Source organism: Sphaeramia orbicularis, chromosome 2, assembly GCF_902148855.1.
Source record: "Sphaeramia orbicularis chromosome 2, fSphaOr1.1, whole genome shotgun sequence".
NCBI lineage: Eukaryota > Metazoa > Chordata > Actinopteri > Kurtiformes > Apogonidae > Sphaeramia > Sphaeramia orbicularis.
Genome location: NC_043958.1, coordinates 30,533,394 through 30,554,078, shown reverse-complemented (window position 1 = coordinate 30,554,078; position 20,685 = coordinate 30,533,394). Strand labels below are relative to the sequence as shown.

The 20,685-nt window shown below is 39.1% G+C and overlaps 1 protein-coding gene and 1 long non-coding RNA gene across 2 annotated transcripts; one reads left to right on the top strand and one right to left on the bottom strand.

Moving 5' to 3' along the window:
- Positions 1 to 628: 628 nt before the first annotated feature.
- On the bottom strand, positions 629 to 1,555 carry LOC115431720 (extensin-like). Its single transcript, XM_030152349.1, has 2 exons — positions 1,261 to 1,555; positions 629 to 1,017 (listed from the first exon to the last, which is right to left on the bottom strand). The coding sequence occupies exons 1-2, from the start codon at positions 1,553 to 1,555 to the stop codon at positions 629 to 631; spliced, it is 684 nt and encodes a 227-aa protein (XP_030008209.1).
- Positions 1,556 to 10,226: 8,671 nt separating this feature from the next.
- Positions 10,227 to 11,569, top strand: LOC115434049 (uncharacterized). Its single transcript, XR_003937469.1, has 2 exons — positions 10,227 to 10,605; positions 11,407 to 11,569. It is a non-coding gene; the product is annotated as an uncharacterized LOC115434049 (long non-coding RNA).
- Positions 11,570 to 20,685: the final 9,116 nt, after the last annotated feature.

Here is a 20,685-nt window from a genome sequence, read left to right as displayed (position 1 = left end):
AATATATCGGCTTAATGCTAAAACAGATGACTTCATCTACCTACCGACTTCAAAATGGGAGACAGATTTATCCAGTGATTTGGATCAAAAGTCATGGTCACAAATATGTTCAAATACATTTAAAATGACTAAAAACCCAAATTTACAAATAATTCAGTTCAAAATTCTTCACAGAATTCATTCTACAGGACAAAGGATGTTCCAGATGGGTCTGACTCAGTCAAACATCTGCTCACAGTGCACAGATAACTCTGTTGATAACTACATACATGCCTTGTGTCAGTGTGCACCTGTCCAGAGGTTTAGGCTTCAGGTCTGTGAGGACCTGTCAACATGGCTCAGATGCAGTATTCCAGCCCCCCCCACACTGTGTTTACTAGGTGACCTGGGCCACACCAACATGGATACTAACACCTCACACATGGTCCTCACTGCTTTATGCATCGCAAAGAAAACTATTCTTGTGAATTGGAAAACAAAAGCCAATCTGAGCATGAACCAGTTTAGGAACCTTCTATTAGATCACATCAGTAATGAGACAATATCTGCCTCTGCAAACAATCAACTGGACCAGTCTGATCCAGTCTGGACCAGTCTCATTCTCTCTGGACTCCTGTGATTAGCTCTATCATATCACTCTGAGTGTTAGGAGGCCAGCAGGAGGTGCCGCGGGGCTACGGGTCACTAGTGGTCCCTCGGAGTGGGGGTCTGGACCACCCTGCTCTGGGGGCGGTTTGGTGTTTGTCCCGGTTGGGGTGGGGGTGGACCCGACGCCATGGTTGCCCTGTGGTGGTGGGGCGGAGGGCTCCGGGTTGGGCCTGGGTCGGTAGCCGGCGTCCCCCAGGTCGGGTGGCTGGGCTGGTAGGGGTGGGCGGGGTGCGGTTCCTGGGCCCTGGGGTCCGGGTGCTGCATTCCTGGGGGGGGTGGGGGAACCCGGCATGCGCCGGGGCGTCTGGGCTGGCCTGGACTTGCCGCTGTGGGAGTGGGCGGGTGCGTGCCCTGGTGTCTGGCTGGTGCCTGGGAGTCCTGGGCTGGGGGAGTGTGTGTGTGTGTGTGAGAGAGAATGTGTGTGTGTGTGTGTGTGTGTGTGTGTGTGTGTGTGTGCACGCGTTTGTGTGTAGGGGTGGGTGTGTCAGTGTGTGTTGGTGTGTGTGAACGAGTGCTCATGTGTGCATTAGAGTATGAATGAGGGATTGTGTGTGTGTCTGTGTACAGGTGTGTGGGGGGGCTGATGGAGCAGGTGTGTGGGTGTGGATGTACATGTATGTTTGGTGAATGAGGGAGGGTTGTGGTGTGGTGGCGGTGGGGGAGGGGGACTGCAGGTGTGCCTGGGGGGTTGTGGCCCCTGTGGGGGGTGGGGGGCGTCGCTGGGGGTTCTCTCGGGTTGCGGTGGTGGGGTTCGGCCATGGTAGCAATTGGGACCTGGGGCGGGGGCGCTGGTCGCTGGGTCTCGTGCTGCGGGGTGGCACTGTGCCGGTGATCGCTGCATCCCTAGTGCATGTAAGACTGGGGAGGTGTGGAGTGTGGTGGGTCCCCGCGCCTGTTTGGGGGGCATTGGGGCGGCTGGTCCCGGGTCCGTGCTTCCTCGACTGCATAGGATGATTGAGTGCGTGAGTGGCCTCTGGGGGGGGGGGGGGGCTTTCTGGCTGCGGTTGTTGGGTGCCCGGGGTCTCTGGACCGCCCCGCTCCTTGGCGGCCCTTGCCTGGGAATGGGTACTGGGGAACGGGGGGGGCCGAATGCTGGCTGGCTCGTCTTCTGGGAGGAAACTTCCTCCCAGTCATACTATCCCCCCAACCCCTCGCCTCCCCACCCCCCCCACACAAAGCACGTAGAGTCTTGGGGAGGGTGCACATTCCGAGGGGGTACGGCAGGGGAGGTCACTAAAACGGCCTCCCTCTGTGGTACCCTGGGGTGGCTAACTCTTCAATTTTAATTACACCCACCCACACACACAGAAACACTAACACCACACATTCACTTTTGGGGGGCGGGCTGTGTGGCGCCTGGTGGGCGGTGCCCTGTCGGTGGGTGGGGCTGCCTGTGTGGTGTTGCCCTCAGTGGTGCGCAGTTATGCTCCTCAATTTAATTGCTTGCATACACACCTCACACTTCAAAACACTGATAGGTGGGGAGGCGAGGGGGAGGGGGGGGTCTTCCCACACCCCTGTTTCCTGGATGCCGTCCTGGGGTGGGGGGCCCCAGGGGAGGGGGCTGGAACACTGGGCTTGGGGCTCACCTGGCTGCATTGCTGGGGTTTGCCGCCCACTGATGAATGGTGTGTGCGCATGGGGATTGTGGTTGGGGGGGGGGGGGGGGGGGGGGGGGGGGGGGGCTAGCTGCTCTCTTGCCCACCGCAGGTCGTGTTGGGACCGGGGAAAGATCTGTGTATGCGGGCATCGGGGGTGTGGCGGTGCTGGCGGGTGGTGGACCGCGGTGGGGTTCCTGGCGGCTGGTGTTGCCGCCCTGGTGGCTGCGGTTGGTGCTGGGCTGCGCGCTCGAGTGCCGCGCCTTGGGGGGACTCACAGCGGTGCTGCTCGCTGCTGGGGGGGGCGGCACTCTGGATACGCGTGTCTAGTGTGTGCAGGTGGGTGGGAGGGGCTGTTGATGGGTGTGGGTATGTGTGTACATGTGGGCATGCATGTGGATAGGTGGGTGTATGGGCATGGGTGGAGGTGTTTGTGTGTGTGTGTGTGTGTGTGTGTGTGTGTGAATGGTCGAACATGTGGGATGGGTGGTGTGTATGTCTGGGAGTCAGTGGGTGTGTGTGTGCATATGCTTGTGTGGGTGAGTGGGGGACTGGAGGGTGTGTGGAGTTTAGGGGTTGGGCTTGGTGGGATGGGGGGGTGGTCCTCCGGGCCCCCAGGGCGCTTGGCTGTGGCATCGGGGTGCGCACTGGCCTGCAGCGGGTGGCGGTCTGGGCCGGCCTGGCCACCCGGTGTGCTGGGTGGGACCCCTGCCCGGGGAGATGGGTGGCTCCTGGGCTCGTGGGGTTCGGGGACCGGCGCCTTGCCTGCCCCTGGGTGGCCGGCCCCCGGCAGGGGGGTGGTGGCCGGCGTCCCTGGCCCCCTGGGGCCTGTGCTCGGCTGCTGTGGGGCCTCTGGTGGGGGCCTCCCTCGACCATCTTCGGGGCGGGCACACTGTTGCCTCTCGGGGGGGGCGGGCTGGATCCCCCCTCTCTGTGGTGTCTGCTGGATGGCCGGGCCTTGGGGCCCTCTGGGTCTGCCCCTGATCCTTGGAGGGGGGGCGGTTGCGGTTGCATGTGTGTGTTCTTCACCTCAGTCTGTTTGCCTGGTTCACTCTGTCACAGCAGATGAATGTGAACAACTGATGTGTGTGGATTTGTTTCTGGTGTTATTTGTTATAGGTATTATTTGTGCGAATGTGGTATACGATATTTTGTTCATGCTTTCTTTTATTCTTCATTTCATAGGTCTTATGTATCTCATTGTTGTGTTTTGGTTTTTTTGTAGTTTTGTTTGTTTTTTTCTCTCTCTTCTGCCCAGTTTACTCAGTTCTGGTTGTAGTTATTGTTTCCATTATAATTGTCTCCATGGTTGTTGCTGTTTGTATTGTTGATACTTTCTTGTGAGGGTCTTCTCCACCTTCTTCTCTCTTGTTCTCTCCCCTTCTTCTACCCCCCCCCACCCCCACTCCCACCCCCCATGTCAGGTCCGGCATCGAAATGTGGTTCAACAAAACTCATAATAAACACAGTAGAATATCAAAGGGCGCTTCATATACTTTATGAAGTTACCCTTGGCAAAGCAAATGTGTTCAGCACCAAAAGGAACCAGTTCAACTACCATTCTGCTGTTAGGACGCTGGACAAGACAATAAAAAAAAAAAAAGTAGTATGAGATACTCCCTGGTAAAATGTCCAAATAAAAGAGGATACACAAGCAAAGGCGTCAGAAAATGGGCAATGATGACTGGGAGTACAGCTGGTGTGGGCTGCTGCCTTATCGGTACAGACAGCTGCCTGTCAGCCAGCTGAGCCCAGAAAAAAGAAAGAAAAAAGAAAAAAAAAAAGGAAATGATTAAATTAAAAAAATCCGTGCAAAGGTCGTAGCTAACACAGTTTGTTTTTGATCAGAAGGTTTTTGACACAGACTGAACAGAACCACTGGAATGAAATGTCAGTAAATTCCACTTCCTGTCTGTCTGTCCTTGACTACTGCCTACATGACATTAGACAGAAAAACCACAACTACAACTCACATCTCAGAGCTTCTCTGAAATAAAACTCACACAGACCCTGTAGAAATAAATAATGTAAATAATGTAGAGAGATACTGCACTGCCCTGTATGTGCCGGCCGGTGACTGGCTGGTGACCCTGCAGGTGCAAGCTTATGTAACTAATAGTGAACGATTTGTGATAGAAGGATTCTCTGCTGTTTGTGATATGAAGTTCCGTGACCAGCTGCAAACTTATGCATCTGATCCTAGAAGGTTTGTGACTCCTGGGCAGTGTGTCCAAGGCCACTGGCAGTACGCCCAGACCAACTAGTGGCACATCCGGCACAGCTGCACCTAAGTGAGTGGAAACAAAATAAGTGAGAAGAAGACCAAAAATGACCTAGTGTGTGTGTATGCAGCAAGTAGGGTAAACGGATGTGCCTGAACAAAGATGGTTTTAATGGGGGGAGCTTCCAGGGGTGATAGAAACCGTGGGAGGGTTTCTGTCAGTGGAAAAATACCCCGAACCTTCTAGAAGGATGGGAAAAAGGGTATAAAAGCTTGTGGGTTCAGAACGACGTCGGCTCTTCTCCGGAGAACCGTCCCATGTGTTTACTTTGTGTGCTTCATGAACAAACACATGTAAGGCTCTGAAGACTGACTGGCTCGGCTCATGTTTGATACAGAAGTGTCTGTACCAGATCACCACTTAGGTATAGAGTATAGTTAAGTTTTTTAACTTCTATTAAAACAGGACTTAGTATTCAGTTACGGTAAATTAGTGTTAGAATATAGTCTTCATCTGATTTTGACGGACGGGAAACTCCCTCAACAACCCGTTTCAGACCAGACCTTTATTTGTCTCCGTCATGAATTTCCCCAAAACCATCAGAACTCAAACCTGTGGAGGTTTAAAGTGCTGTGACACTGCTACCCATCAGTCAGCTGCACTGGAACACACATTATCTATATGATAATATGTAATATAATATAAACTGAACCAAAAGTAACAAAAAATAAATTAAATAGCGTGAGAAAAGCAAACTTGCAAAGAACATCCTTTAAATATTCAACAAAATCAACATTTTATTCATTTTTTTTGAGTATTTTCTTCATTTTTTCTGAATATTTTGTTCAGTTTCTTTCATTTTTCAAATTTACTGAATAATTTTATATTTTGTTTTATTAGTTTTGTTAATTTTGTATTTAATTTAGTTTTTTGTTCATTTTCATTCATTTGACTGATTGATGATTAATTTGACTGATTAGTGTGTTCAGTTTTTCTTCTTTTGTTGAGTATTAGTGTTTGTAATGTGGTACCAGGTAAGGTTGTGTAACTGTGCTTTTCTATTCCCACTAATGCGGCGTCTTTCCTTGTGACTGCACAGCTAGCAGCTAGCTTACAGCTATAAAACACACACATGACCAATCCAACATATGCTCATGTGTGTCACAGTAACAGTGTGTGAACCAGGGACACAATTACAAACAACAAGTCATTCTACAGTCTGTCCCTAAAGTCAAATCAAGCTGATCACTGATCAATAACTGCAGCTGTTTTGTGTTTTCTTCTGTCCATCAGATTTCTGTGAACTCACCCTGGATCCAAACACAGCGAACGAAAAACTCAAACTGTCTGAAAACAACAAGAAGGTGGAAGGAGTGGAGGAGGTTCAGTCATATCCTGATCATCAGGACAGATTTGAGGACTGGGAACAGGTGATGTGTTCAACTGGTCTGACTGGTCGCTGTTACTGGAAGGTCCAGTGGAGTGGAGGGGTTTATATAGCAGTGACTTACAGAGGAATCAGAAGGAAAGGAGAGAGTGATGACTGTGGGTTTGGAGGAAATGATCAGTCCTGGAGTCTGTACTGTTATGGAGGTGAATACGGTGTCTGTCATGAGAACAAATACACAGACCTCCCTCAGTCCTCCTCCTCCCCCCCCCCCCCCCCCCCCCCCCCCCCCCCCCTCCCTCCCCTCTGGTACAGTCTCAGTGTATGTGGACTGTCCTGCTGGATCTGTGTCCTTCTACACCAGGGGTGCCCAACCCTGGTCCTCGAGGGCTACTATCCTGCATGTTTTAGATGTATCCCTCTCCCAGCACACCTGACGGTCATTATCAGGCTTCTGCAGAGCCTGATGATAGGCCTATCATTTGAATCAGGTGGGTTGGAAGAGGGATACATCTAAAACATGCAGGATAGTAGCCCTCGAGGACCAGGGTTGGGCACCCCTGTTCTACACAGTCTGCTCTGACAAACTGATCCACATGTACACCTTCAAAACCACATTCACTGAACCACTGTTTGGAGGATTTAGACTCTATGGTTCTGGATCCTCAGTGTCTCTGTGTGTTGTGTAGTTGTGTAGATGTGTAGTTGTGTTGAATAGTCGTGTATATTCTGCTCTCCTTGTGTGTATCCAACACAATTTAGCAGTAAACCTAACTCCTTTGGAAAATAGATGCTGAGTCAGGATGTAGCTTCCTTAGCTCCTTCATTTATTTAAGACATTCCAAATGGAGTAAAACTGTAAAACAAAAGAACTGACCTTAAAATAGCTAGTGTTAACTTTGTGTAGAAACAAAAAAATGAATGGCTAGCCTCACTAATCAATTGACTACCATCAAATTCTAACAGCATCAAAATACACATTTCAAATTGAGCACGTTCATCAAATAGAGTAAAAATATGATTGTACTCTCATAAGAAAATGTAAACTTACAGACAGTGATGTCGAAGGCACGCAATAAAGATGGATGGTGGTGGATAATGATGAGCAAAGGCACATGAGCTCATTTACACTCCCTACTAAACAAAATGGCCAACTTCCTTTCCTTACTTCCTGTCTAAACTGGCCCTTCAAAATAAAAGTAAATATAATGAAACAATGGAAAAACAATATTTGACAAGTCAAGGGGCAAAACAGTGTACAACCTGAAATTGTTCAGTCAAATCAGTTGAATTTTAACTCACTTCTGTCTGAGTTGATCGTCTACAAATACACAGAACATTTAGAAACAACAAGAACAGAAATCAGACTGAATTCAACAACAATTATTTTGTTTATTTTTGACGCTTGTTTTGTTAATTTTACTTAATTCTTTTTACTTCCATTATTATGATGAATTATTTGTCCAGTGTTTTCATTTTTCTTCTTTTATGTTCTTTATTTTGTTAATTTGTCTGATCATTTTGAGTTTTCTTTATTCATTTTAAATTCACTTTGGCAATTATTTTGTTAATTTTTGTACATTTTGATGATTCATTTGTCATATTTTTCTTCATTTAGCGGAATATTTTGTTTTTTTTTTAAATTTTTTTTATTTATTTTTTTTTACATTTTCCCATTTTTTTCTTTTTTTTTCTTTTGCTTGTTTTGTTTCATTTTCTTCATTTGTTACTTTGTCGTTTCTTTCAAAGTTTCTGTTTTATTGTTTCACTATTTTTCATTTTGAAATATTACAACAATTTTTTGTTTATTTTTTTGCTTATTTTGTTCATTTTCTTGAATTCTTAGAATTTACTTAATTATGATGAATTATTTGTCCCGTGTTTTCCTTTTTCTTCATTTATGTTGATTATTTTGTTAATGTTTGTACATTTTGCTGATTATTTCCTTCTATTTTTCTTGCTGTTGTTTATTTCGTTCCTGTTGGTTGTTTGGTTCTAGTTTTCAGTTGCAGTGCTCATTACTTCCAGGTTCTTCTGCTAGAACACTGCTGCCCATAATGTTGGAATAAAGTCTTTTTCCTCTTGTCATGAAAGGATTGTGAATGTGTGATTTCTTGTTCATCCAGTGGAACTGGACTATCCAGAATCAATCCCCAGTTGAATGTGTGAGGTTGTTCAGGTTCTGTCTCTATGCTCCAGTCCTGTGGTCTGGATGCACATCAATCTAACTATACAAGTGGGCGGGACTTTGACTGGAGGACAACTCAACTCATCCAATCCCAGTCCAGATATGACTTCTATCAGTGATCAATAGGAACTAGACTGATATCTGGAACCATTTACATGTTAGAAACCATCAGAATATGGAGCATTAGAAGGAAAGGAACATTTAGAATATTTACAAATCTACATTTTTACAAACTGTGAACAAACTTTGTAAACATTGTCCCAAAGAAGATACAGATGAAATTGAAATGAATTCCACCAATAGTTTCAGGGAAGAAGATGTTTGAAGAAATCACTAACGGAGACGACGCCTTCACAATAACTCATCTATCAGCGTTTTTACAAAGTGAGAGGATTATGGCTTTAGTCTGAAAATGAGCATGACTTTAAAGGAGCGTATTTACAGAAGAAAGACAGAATGTTTGGAGAAAAGTCATAAAGAGGTGGAAATATCTGGAGAATAGCCTCCACGTCTGCATTCAATTCATCTTTTGGGTTAAACTTGGACAGAATTTAGACTCTTTACTCATAAAATTATATATTTTTTTCCTAACATTATAACTTTATCCTTTGTACATTTACATCCAGAAACACCTGTTTATTGGTGGAATCACAGTATTTTAGTCGTAAAGGCTTGTGAGTGTTATTTCCATCTGTTTCTAAATACTTCAGCATCTTTCAGCAGGAAAATGTTCACATTCACTCATTCACTCATTCATTCATTCAGTCATTCATTCATTCATTCATGTCTACAGTTTGTGTAACATGTTGTTTTGTTGCTTAAATGTAGAATTATCATAAATCTGAGTCTGATTTACATTACATTGACATTTACAGTGAAAAAAACATTTGGATTCATTACAAAATTCATTATAATTTTTATTAAATGGAGTAAAAACCTCATTTCCAGTTTTTTTCTGACTCTAATCCAAAGTTTTTTTCTGCTGATAAAATAAAATCAAACCCAACATTTCATATATTTCTGGCCCCGGCCTGTGTTCTCCACCTGATACTGATCAGAGTTCCAACATTCCACTTGTCATTCTCAGTTTATTCACATCAGAAAGTGTCAGAACATACTAGTACATTTCATTTCTGTTCATTTATTCCATCAACAATCCAAACTGAGTGTTTTTACAGACACGTATGTTGACAAAAAACATTCAATCCTCATCAAATCTGTTCCTTTTGGACTGAAAATAGACTTAGATATGTGACTAGTTTAGTGAAATTCCTGCTCATTTTTAGATCATATGTGCACCAGGTTGTGTTTTTGTCTGTTTCTTATTTTATTTCATTCTTTTTGTCAAACTGTGACTTTCTGTTCTCATAACATCTTACACTAGAATGAACAGCTTTATTCTGAAACAACTTCCACCATGTCGATTTTTTCCATCAGCTCCATGATACTATTGTTTAATTGTATTTTTAAATTGGATGTAAGGAGTCATAAAGGAGTATTTTGGTACTGGAGATGAAGTACCATCAAAGCACACACCATGAAATAACTGCTAAGATCAAACTTCTGACTTTTTTTTTTTTTTCTGTGAAAGCTGCTGTAATGGGTCATTTCATCATCACGTTTTTGTCTGTATTAATTTTCATTATTTTGCATGATTTTTATTTATTTATTTTTTAATTCCCCCTCAGTCAGAGGTACCCCCACTACTTATGGTGCAGAGGAGATTGGCATTGATGCTACTAAGTTGACAATATGTCGGCAGTTTTTTCTTCACAAAATGGACCTTGACTATCTTTTAGCTTTAACCCAAATAAACACATTTACAATAGATGGTTTATTTTGACCGGACTGAACCGTGGAGAACCTGTACCGTTACATCCCTAATGTACAGTAGGGCCTTTGCAGACAGTTCTCAGCACTCAGGCCCTAATAATAATAATAATAATAATAATAATAATAATAATAATAATAACAATAATAATAATAATAATAATAATAATAATAATAATAATAATAATAATAATACATTGAATTGGTTTTTCTTTCCTTTCAATGACCAAACTAAATAAGTTGTTGCAGTGTTTTGTGATTCTGTAACTATTTACAGAATCTGCCAACACTGGAGAGAACCTGACATTTTTCAATCTCAATCAAAATCTGTGTTATTATCTGTTCTGTTCTGGTCTCATACAGGAAACACATGTGTTAAGGAGAAACCATCAAATATTGGTTGTGTTGAAAATGTCCTGTCGATGACCTAACTAGTTCATTTAGTCTGTCTGCTTCATCTGGTCCTGAACACATGTGTTTGTTCTGTTCCATTTCAGTCACCACCTCTTCTTTTTCTTTGGTTTAATGTAGAAAGAAGACAAAGGTGGATTTGCAGAGAAACCTAACAGTTGTTATCAGTGAAATGTGACTTTTTTCGATTTGATGTGTTATCATGTGCAGCACTGGGTGTTTCTGAAGTCAGATTAAAACATAGACTCGCTTACATTTAGTTTCTTGCATTTGTTTGACTGTTTTCCAACAGGTTATGGTGATGAAGGAGTGGGAAATGTGGTGTGTACACTGTAAAAAAAATATGTAATTTAACAGAATTTTTACCATTAATTTTACAGATTTTTCCTGTATTTTTAAGATACAGGAAAATATCAATGAAATCCCAAAAATAGACTGTGATTTTACATGTCAAATGTAAAATAACATTAAAAAAAACTGTAACTGTGAATAACCCAAAAATTTTGTTTTTTTTAAAAGATTTTTTACAGAAAAATACAGTTAAAAATACATTTGCAAATATATCGTCATTTCACAAATATTTATTTTCTATTCATGAGATTAAACTGTTAATTTAAAGTTTATTACTGTAAAAAAAATAATAAAACGAGATAAAATTACTGACAATTAACCGTTAAAGAAGTATTAGTTCTGTCAGTTGAACCAGACTTGTTTGTTAATTGACAAATATCTTGTGTAATTACAGGAGGTTTCACAACAAAAATGTTGAATAAATGTATTTTTGTGAATGTATAACATGTATAAGCACTGATAAACTGTCCAAATACAGTTTTTATCAGTGGATTGGACAACTGAGTCTCATTGGAAATTATTTATATATATATATATATAGGTAATTTGATTGTTTTAATACATGTAAATATTTTTTATTAAACATAAAAAGCAAAAAAAAAGAAGCAAAATCTCATGTAAAGTTAGGGCAAAAAACTGTATTTTAATTATGGAAAATTACCGTATTTTTATGAAATGGTTATATTCTGTTATTTAACAGTATTTTTTCGGCACCCCTGCTGATGGAATAATATGGTGTTTGTTTTTACGTGTTTTTTTTGTTTTTTCCAGTGTATCCCAGATTCCAGTGTGGAGTTGAATGTTGACATGTGTCCTCCACACAGCACTGGGAGGATGACTCTATGTTTGTGTGAAGGTTGGAGTTCTCCTCATCCTTCTGCTGTTGGATCATAGACTGTCAACAACATGGACTCCATAGACTTGGACTGAACTCCTAAACTGTGTGAAATCTGCAGATGCATATCTTTAATGTCCTACAGATTGGACAATGAGCGGATTGATCAGGATCATCAGGCTTGTGACAGAATGGTTCAGGGAGAATCAGACATCATTTTCACACATGGATTCACCTCCAGAAAGTCCAGACTCCAATTTGGGATGGGATGAAGACTTGATGCAGCCGTCCGATTCTCCATCATCAATAATCCAAAATTAATGCGACTGTGGACGGAACAAATATTATCAACCTTATTGTGACACTACAGAAGCATTATGTGGTCAAAAAGATGTGACAGTGAATGTCTCCTGGAATCCAAACCAAAGGAGGTGCTTTTGTTTCTTGTAGTGTATTATTGTGTTTTTTTCTTATAGTGTATTATTGTGTTTTTTTTCTTATAGTGTATTACTGTGTTTTTTTTCTTTTTTTTCTTATAGTGTATTATTGTGGGTTTTTTTTCTTATACTGTATTATTATGGGTTTTTTTTCTTATAGTTAATTGTGTTTTTCTTTTTTTCTTATACTGTACTACTGTGTTTCTTTTATTATAGTGTATTATTGTGTTTTGTCTTTTTTTCTTATAGTGTATTATTGTGTTTTTTTTTCTTATACAGTATTATTATGTTGTTTTTTTCTTATAGTTAATTGTTTTTTTCTTTTTTTCTTATAGTGTACTACTGTGTTTCTTTTATTATAGTGTATTATTGTGTTTTTTTTTCTTATACAGTATTATTATGTTGTTTTTTTTCTTATAGTTAATTGTTTTTTTCTTTTTTTCTTATAGTGTACTACTGTGTTTCTTTTATTATAGTGTATTATTGTGTTTTGTCTTTTTTTTTTTCTTATAGTGCATTATTGTGTTTTTTCTTTTTTTTCTTATAGCGTATTATTGTGTTTTTTCTTTTTTTTCTTATAGCATATTATTGTGTTTTTTCTTTTTTCTTATAGTGTATTATTGTGGGGTTTTTCTTTCTTTTTTTTCGTACTGTGTATGATTGTGTTCTTTCTTTTTTCTTATAGTATATTATTATGTTTTTTTTATTATAGTGTATTTTGTGTTTTTTTCTTATAGTGTATTACTGTGTTTTTTATTTTCTTATAGTGTATTATTGTGTTTTTTTCTTATAGTGTATTATTGTGTTTTTTATTTTCTTATACTGTATTATTGTGTTTTTTATTTGTTTATCGTGTATTATTGTGTTTTTTCATTTTCTTATAGTGTATTACTGTTATGAAAGTATTTGCACTTAGAATTATAAGTAAATTCTACAAGGGCGATCATCAAGTAAACTTTACTTGTGGATATACGTTTATTTTACTAACAAACTTCAGGTAATTTACTGATGATTATTAATATGATCATTAAATGTGACTTTCTCCTCCTTTGGAAGTTTTGTTTGGACTCTGACTGCTTCAAACTGAAAATGCTAATGCTCCTAAACTAATGACTTTTCAAGGGGATTTTCTGATACTGTGACATATTGCTAGAATCAAGTTACCAGAGTGAACACTGGTCGTGCTTTCCTGGTTCTACTATAAGACACACTTCTAAGTGAGCAGTGGAATTTCCTTTCATGTGATAATGCTGATGAAAACCAGCCTAGACTATCTGACAGCAGCACAGAGCGTTCAGTCATGGGCTCAAACTGAAATATTCCTTCAGTTCACTCAGATACTCTCCCCTATAGGCACAACATGAGTCAGAGAACTACAGAACACAGAACACAAACCTGCTTTGAACCAATATTTACAACTTGTAAGGTAGTGCACTGTCACATGACTCAGTGACAGTTGAAACTACATGAGTCACATGACTGGGCACAAATTGCCCCCATTACCATCAGTGTGTCTCGCTACAATACTTTTTCTAACTTTTATTAATGGACAATATTTAAGTAACATTTACACAACATTTGACATATTTGTTGTGCAGTTTAAATTGCCTATTAAAACTTCTTTGGTATTTCTAGGTTCATGTGCACTGACTCTAACCTTTGAATATTATGTGAAAATACAGAATACAACTGACTGTGCCCACACAGTTTATTTATTACACCAATGACATATTTAGTTTGACTGGAATAATTCCAGTTCTCACCAATACTTACAGTTAGAAAATAAAAATCGTTACAATTAACTTAATAAATATTAGTACACCAAAAAATCATTGTTTTCAGTGCAAGTTTATGTAAAAACCTTTAAAAAAAAAACCAAAAAACTTCCAATCAACAAACATATTAGAGACTGAAAATTATTCAATATTTATTTTATTTTTTATATGATTGTGTTTTTCGTTTAATTTTATGTTATTTGGGTTTTGTTTCTTTTATTTATTTTCTTTTATATTGCTTCTGTTTTATTTCATTATTTTATTTCATAGTTTATTTTATAGTTTTAGTTAAATAATTCCAGTTCTCACTGATACTTACAATTAGAAAATAAAGTGTGACAGTTAACTTAATAAATATTACTACACCAAAAAATCATTTTTTTCTGTGCATGTTTGTCATGTACAGAACTTAAAAAAAAAAAAAAAAAAGCCAAAAATTCCAATCAATGAACATATGAGACCCTGATAATCATTTAATTTATTTTTTTTAATATATAATTGTGTTTTTTCTTTTATTTTAGCATTTTATGTTATTTGGGTTTTGTTTTATTTATTTTCTTTTATGTTGCTTCATTTTTATTTCATTATTTTATTTCCTTTTACTTCACACAATTTTAGACTGTATTTTATTTTACTTAATTAGATTTTATTTTATATTTTATTGTTTGTTTGTTTTTTTTCTCATTGTTATTCCGTTTTGTGTTCATTGTTCTTTCATGTGTTCAGCTCCTCTTTCCTGTTTGAACCCATATATTAGTGGCTCCTCCATTAGTGAACACTGACTCCAAACACTCATTTCCGGTCCACATGTATATGTAGAGGCGGAACCTTCGGACCCGGACCTGTTCCACCCGGGCCGCATTAGGGTGTCGGTTTCCTCCTCAGACCCAAACCGGACCAGTGTTGTTAAACTGGAGAAAAACTGAATGTGGAAACTTTTCAAATGGTCTTGGTGACTTTTTAGTCTTTTTGTCACAGACTAGTGACAAATGTGTGTCCTTTTTCTGCTTCTACTGCAGACTTTGACGGGATTTGGAGACTGGGACGTGAAAGCACGGATCGTCCTGCACAGTAAGTGATCTGCATTATCGGCAAACGTGGGCCTTTCTGAACTAAATGACGAATGACATGGAATAACGAATGACCACGTAAGATTTAGCGTAACAACTGCTCCTTTGTCATTCAGAATAGTTTGAATGGAATGACAGCTATAATGGGAATGACGGATGACTTCGAATAACGAAAAACGACGTGTCAAGTTTACTGGCGTGCTGGCCTCTAGTAAATCTAGGGAACAGAATATGGAAGTAAGAGCATTTATCCCCTGAAGTTAGCTGTCGGTGTAGCCCTAGCCTCAGCTGAAAGTGAAGCTCCAGAGAGCTGTGCGAGCACATCTAACTTGATTTTCAAAATAAAAGCGTTTCCGTGTCAATTTTACGGGACTAAAGCATCCACTGTCGTCTTCCTGATATATTAGAGCCAAGGCATCAAGTATGTGACGTGACATTTCTATACACACTGTTGTCGATCAAGTTGGAATAAAATGTTTTTATCTCTTCCCATGAAATTAATGTGGTATTGTGATTCATTCTTGATAAAGTGTAACTGAATGCATTCGGTGTGTAATCATTGCAGCTGGTCAAAGGTGATTACTGATGTGTAGAAAGAGGAAAAAAGGGGGAATGTATCTGAAAACGTAATTATTCCAACTTTATGCACATCGGTGTACTTCTTTTAAGAACCTAATTATAGTACAATTCTTATAAGTCCATTTGTTGGATCTGTAAAATTCTGTAAAGCACGAGTTTACTTCTAAATATGAATAATGTCTTTGGTTTTGGCCATAACAAATATCATACAATTCAAATGGGCAAAAAATTGGATTTTTGATTAGTCCTATTAGTCAATATCTCCCTCTCTAAAGCGAATGACTCCAATATCCCATGGAATGACACTGTCATTCTGGAGAATGACAATGCATTATCCATTCTTATGTATTATCCATTATTATGACCACCATCTCTCTTGACAAATGGAATGACACTTACACTCAGTGATAATGCATTGTCATTCTCCAGAATGACAGTGTCATTCCATGGGATATTGGTGTCATTTGCTTTAGAGAGGGAAATGGAGATTACAACAAGGAGAAAACACTGTCATTCTTATGAATTGCAGTGTCATTCCACTGAGTATAAGTGTCATTCCATTTGTAAAGGGAGAAGGTGGTCATAATAATGGATAATACATTGACATTCTACCGAATGACAGTGTCATTCCATGGGATATTGGAGTCATTCGCTTTAGAGAGGGAGATATTGACTAATAGGACTAATCAAAAATCCAATTTTTTGCCCATTTGAATTGTATGACATTTGTTATGGCCAAAACCAAAGACATTATTCATATTTAGAAGTAAACTCGTGCTTTACAGAATTTTACAGATCCAACAAATGGACTTATAAGAATTGTACTATAATTAGGTTCTTAAAAGAAGTACACCGATGTGCATAAAGTTGGAATAATTACGTTTTCAGATACATTCCCCCTTTTTTCCTCTTTCTACACATCAGTAATCACCTTTGACCAGCTGCAATGATTACACACCGAATGCATTCAGTTACACTTTATCAAGAATGAATCACAATACCACATTAATTTCATGGGAAGAGATAAAAACATTTTATTCCAACTTGATCGACAACAGTGTGTATAGAAATGTCACGTCACATACTTGATGCCTTGGCTCTAATATATCAGGAAGACGACAGTGGATGCTTTAGTCCCGTAAAATTGACACGGAAACGCTTTTATTTTGAAAATCAAGTTAGATGTGCTCGCACAGCTCTCTGGAGCTTCACTTTCAGCTGAGGCTAGGGCTACACCGACAGCTAACTTCAGGGGATAAATGCTCTTACTTCCATATTCTGTTCCCTAGATTTACTAGAGGCCAGCACGCCAGTAAACCGACACGTCGTTTTTCGTTATTCGAAGTCATCCGTCATTCCCATTATAGCTGTCATTCCATTCAAACTATTCTAAATGACAAAGGAGCAGTTGTTACGCTAAATCTTACGTGGTTATTGCCAAATCTTATGTGGTCATTCATTATTCCATGTCATTCGTCATTTAGTTTAGAAAGGCCCGTCAAACGTTGGGAAAAGTGGCTCCGGTTCCAAGTACCCCGACCTCACCGAAAACTACAATGTGACGTCATCACAACAATAGCGGCGCACAGTGTGAAAGTTCCCAGTGAAAAGAAACTTGACAATGTCTAATTAGCTCCTCCGTCATTTGGCCTCTTCCATCTGGTTTGCGTATATGAGAACACTGGACTGTCCACAGTCCAAATGCCTCCTCACTATCAAAGCAAATAGGAGCTTAGATCTGCCATCTCCATGTTTGTAGTTTGTGTTCAACGTGGATCAGCTGGAATACTTTGAGGTGGGATGGAGTTCAGTCCAAGTCAGATAGATTCTACCTCCCAGCACTCTGGAATGCAGCATATGCACAGCCCCACTACTTCCTGAACTGAACCCTTTCATGCATTCTGCTCACTCCAGTGGACAGCTGTTCTCCAGCTGTTCTCTTGTATATTCATGGCTTTTGTTGTTTCCCTTTCATTTCAGCACCATCCCATACACTGACATTCATACCATTACTGTAACTCTATGTTCTTGACAAACCTAATCTGCAGGAACATGACTGAGTGTAAATCAATTGGTAATTGTTATTAGACTGTAATTAACAGTTTCCTTAAACAAAAAGTTTTTTTCTATTATCTCCATGAAGTGAGTAAGAACTGAGTATATTAGAGTATGATAAAAGGTGAGAAAACATCAGATTAGCTGCATCAAAAATGCTTTTGTTTCATAGTTTTCACACAGTATAGGGTCAAAATGTCCCGTCAGAGCCAACTTTAATTGATATCCATTCCAACATTTATTTCAACATAAAGTAGCTCCTTGTTTTGGATAATCCCTTATGGACCAACTAAAGCAAAAGCACATTTAAAAGTAAAAATGTGGGTCATTTAACAACACTAATCTGTCAAATTGTCTCTAAAAATGTCCTGTCAGACAGATTTCAAATACCGTGTTTTGACCCTATGTCACTTTCTGATATTGCGTTTTAAATACATGTTTCTTTGTTTCAAAAATTAAACACGGTGTCCAAATGAGTGGACATTTGTGTAACTCCATGAAAAACAGGTTAATTTAAAAAATAATAATAATTGAATCATTTTGGTTTTTTTTCATGCCCAAAGAGGAATAAAAACACTCAGGAAAAAAATCTTGACGAAGGTTCTCATAATTCATGCATCAAAGGGTTAAGGCAGCTCCTTTAAAGCAATTATTCAAATGAACCTTTTGTCCAAAGCATCTGGTTTATCACTGAACCTCCAAAAATGTGAGCTGTGATCTGTTCATACCAGTGATGTTCACAGTAGAGCTAATATCCCAGTGAAAGACCAAGTGAAGTATCTGGGAATTAGAATCACAACAAATGGAACTAAAAGAACTGATTTCAATATTATTCCAAGGTCAAAAGATGGACAGAAATGATTCAGTCACTGGTTCATAACAGACCTCTGTCTACTGGGCCGGATTCTTCTATCTAAAGCCCAAGGCTTCTCCACACTTCTGTATCCATGACAACCATTCTACACATCTGCAAAAGTAATCAAGTCATCTAACTCTAGAATATTTACATTTATTTGGAAAAATAAGACTCACTACCTCCATGAAACTCAACTTGTCAGAGATTATGATAAAGGGGGATTAAAAGCCATGGAATTTGAATCAGTTATCACATCTGTGAGAATGCAGTGGTTAAAGACTGTCTTTCCCAGCCCCATTCCAAATAATTTATTCAGTAAAGTTGGATGGATTGACTTCTTATTGAAATGTGATTTTGAAGTGCATCAAATTCCTGTTAAGTTATCGAACTTCCACAAATAAGCATTGAACTTTAGCAAAATGATTTTTACCCATAACTTCTGCCCACACAACACTATTTTATGGAACAACAGATTGATTATTAGAAATAGAAAGTCAGTTTTTAAAGCTGAATGGTTTCATAATGGTTCATTATTTGTTTTGGATTTATTGAACACAGAAAGACACCTGTTATCATCTGAAGAATTCTCTAGGAAATACAATGTAAATAGCACAAGAAAAGAATATGATCAAACCTGTAAAGTGATTCCAACATCATTAGTTCAAATAATCCAAGGTGGTCTGCCCTGCCCCTTATCTGTTCCCTTCTGACCTGGTTTGAAAGTCAATGACATTGATCTGTTCGATAGAAGGTGCAACAATAAAAAAAATGATCTGTCTAGCTTTAAACAGAAAAACTTTGGGGACTTTAACACAGTTGCTTTACCTAACATCAAAACCACCCTGAGGGAAAAATGTTTTTCTTTTTATCTTCGGTGTCCTGTTGCTCCCACAGTAAAGGAAACTCATTTCTAAATTGCATGTTCAGTTTACCCTGTTAAGGATTTTTTACACAAAAGATTTAACTTTGCTGTGGATTCCTGTGTTTTCTGTTCCTCTGAAGCTGAAACCATTGAACATTTGTTTTTTAAATGTTCACACAGCATTTCCTTTTGGGCTGATATTCACAGTTAGTTGTCCTTAAAACTGAAAATATTCCGTCTTTTTCTGTATTTGATATTATTTATTATGTGGATTCTTTAGATGTAAACATCAAAGATATTGTTCACCTTATTATTATTTTGGCTAAATTTCATATTCATTGTTGTAAGTGGAGAAACACGAACCCCTCCTTTAATTTGTTTATATGTGATTTCATTAATTATTACAGATCTCTTAAGTTTATTGAAAAAATGTCCAACAAAGCCAGAAAACTTTATTCTAGATGATCTCAGTCCTTGCTGTTTGAAATGTATCTTGCCTTAGTCCTTTGTGCTCTATTGTCCAGTCACATATATATTTTTCTGTTTCTTTAGTTTCAGTACACTGCAAATGTCTTAATCTTTTTGTTTATTTTGTTTCAGATATTTTCAACAGTTCTATGTTTCATCATTCCATCATGTCTCCTAATGTATTTCTGTTTTTCTCTTCTGGAACATTTTCCCTTTCTTGTTCTGTAAATTGCTTTGTGCCAATAAAAAAAAGGGAAAAAACAGCAGCTCCTGTATTTCCTGTCTTTCATTATTGGACACACTGGTTAACCCAGGTGTGTCTGCTACTTGTTGTTGAGACTACTGTGGTCAGACATACCTGGAATAATCAGTGTGTCCAATAATGAAAGACAGGAAATAAAGAAATAAATCATAAATAAAGGAGCTGCCTTAAGTTCAGGAAGTGGTGGAGCTGTGCATAGAGCCCAGAGGGACACACCTTTCAAATCTAATACGCGTCTGTTCTAGACATTACGGTGATGATGAGATATCAGGCCTTGATTCCAAAAATTTTAGAAATGAATTCCATATCTTGTGGAAGATATGAGTTTTCCGTTTAATTGTGTACGTGAGCCTTTCAATAGCTCTGCAGGATGAGAGTTCAGCAATCCATGAATTCAACGATGGACAATCAACACTTTTCCAATGTCTACCTATAAGATGCATGTATTAGACAGAGGCTCACCAGCCTACTGTCATGAGTTCTAAGGGCTAAAGTTTCTGGAATAAGACCTAGAACACAGATCTCTGGGCACATTGGGATTTCTTTGTCTCTAATATTGGAAATTGTGTGAATTAATCTTCTCCAAAATTCTTGCATATGTTCACATTTCCAAATACAGTGATACAAGGTGCCTCTGTCAGTTCCACATTTTATACAGGTGTCTGGGATATTGGGGTTGAATTTGTGAAGTTTTTCAGGAGTTCTATAGGTTCTCATAAGCCAGTTATATTGAATTAATTTAAATCTGCTATTAATGGATATTGTTTGTGCCTGGGAACAAGCTTTCTCCCATTCCTGCTCTGTAATACCTGTTTGGAGGTCTTCTGTTCATGCTAGTTTTCTATAATTTG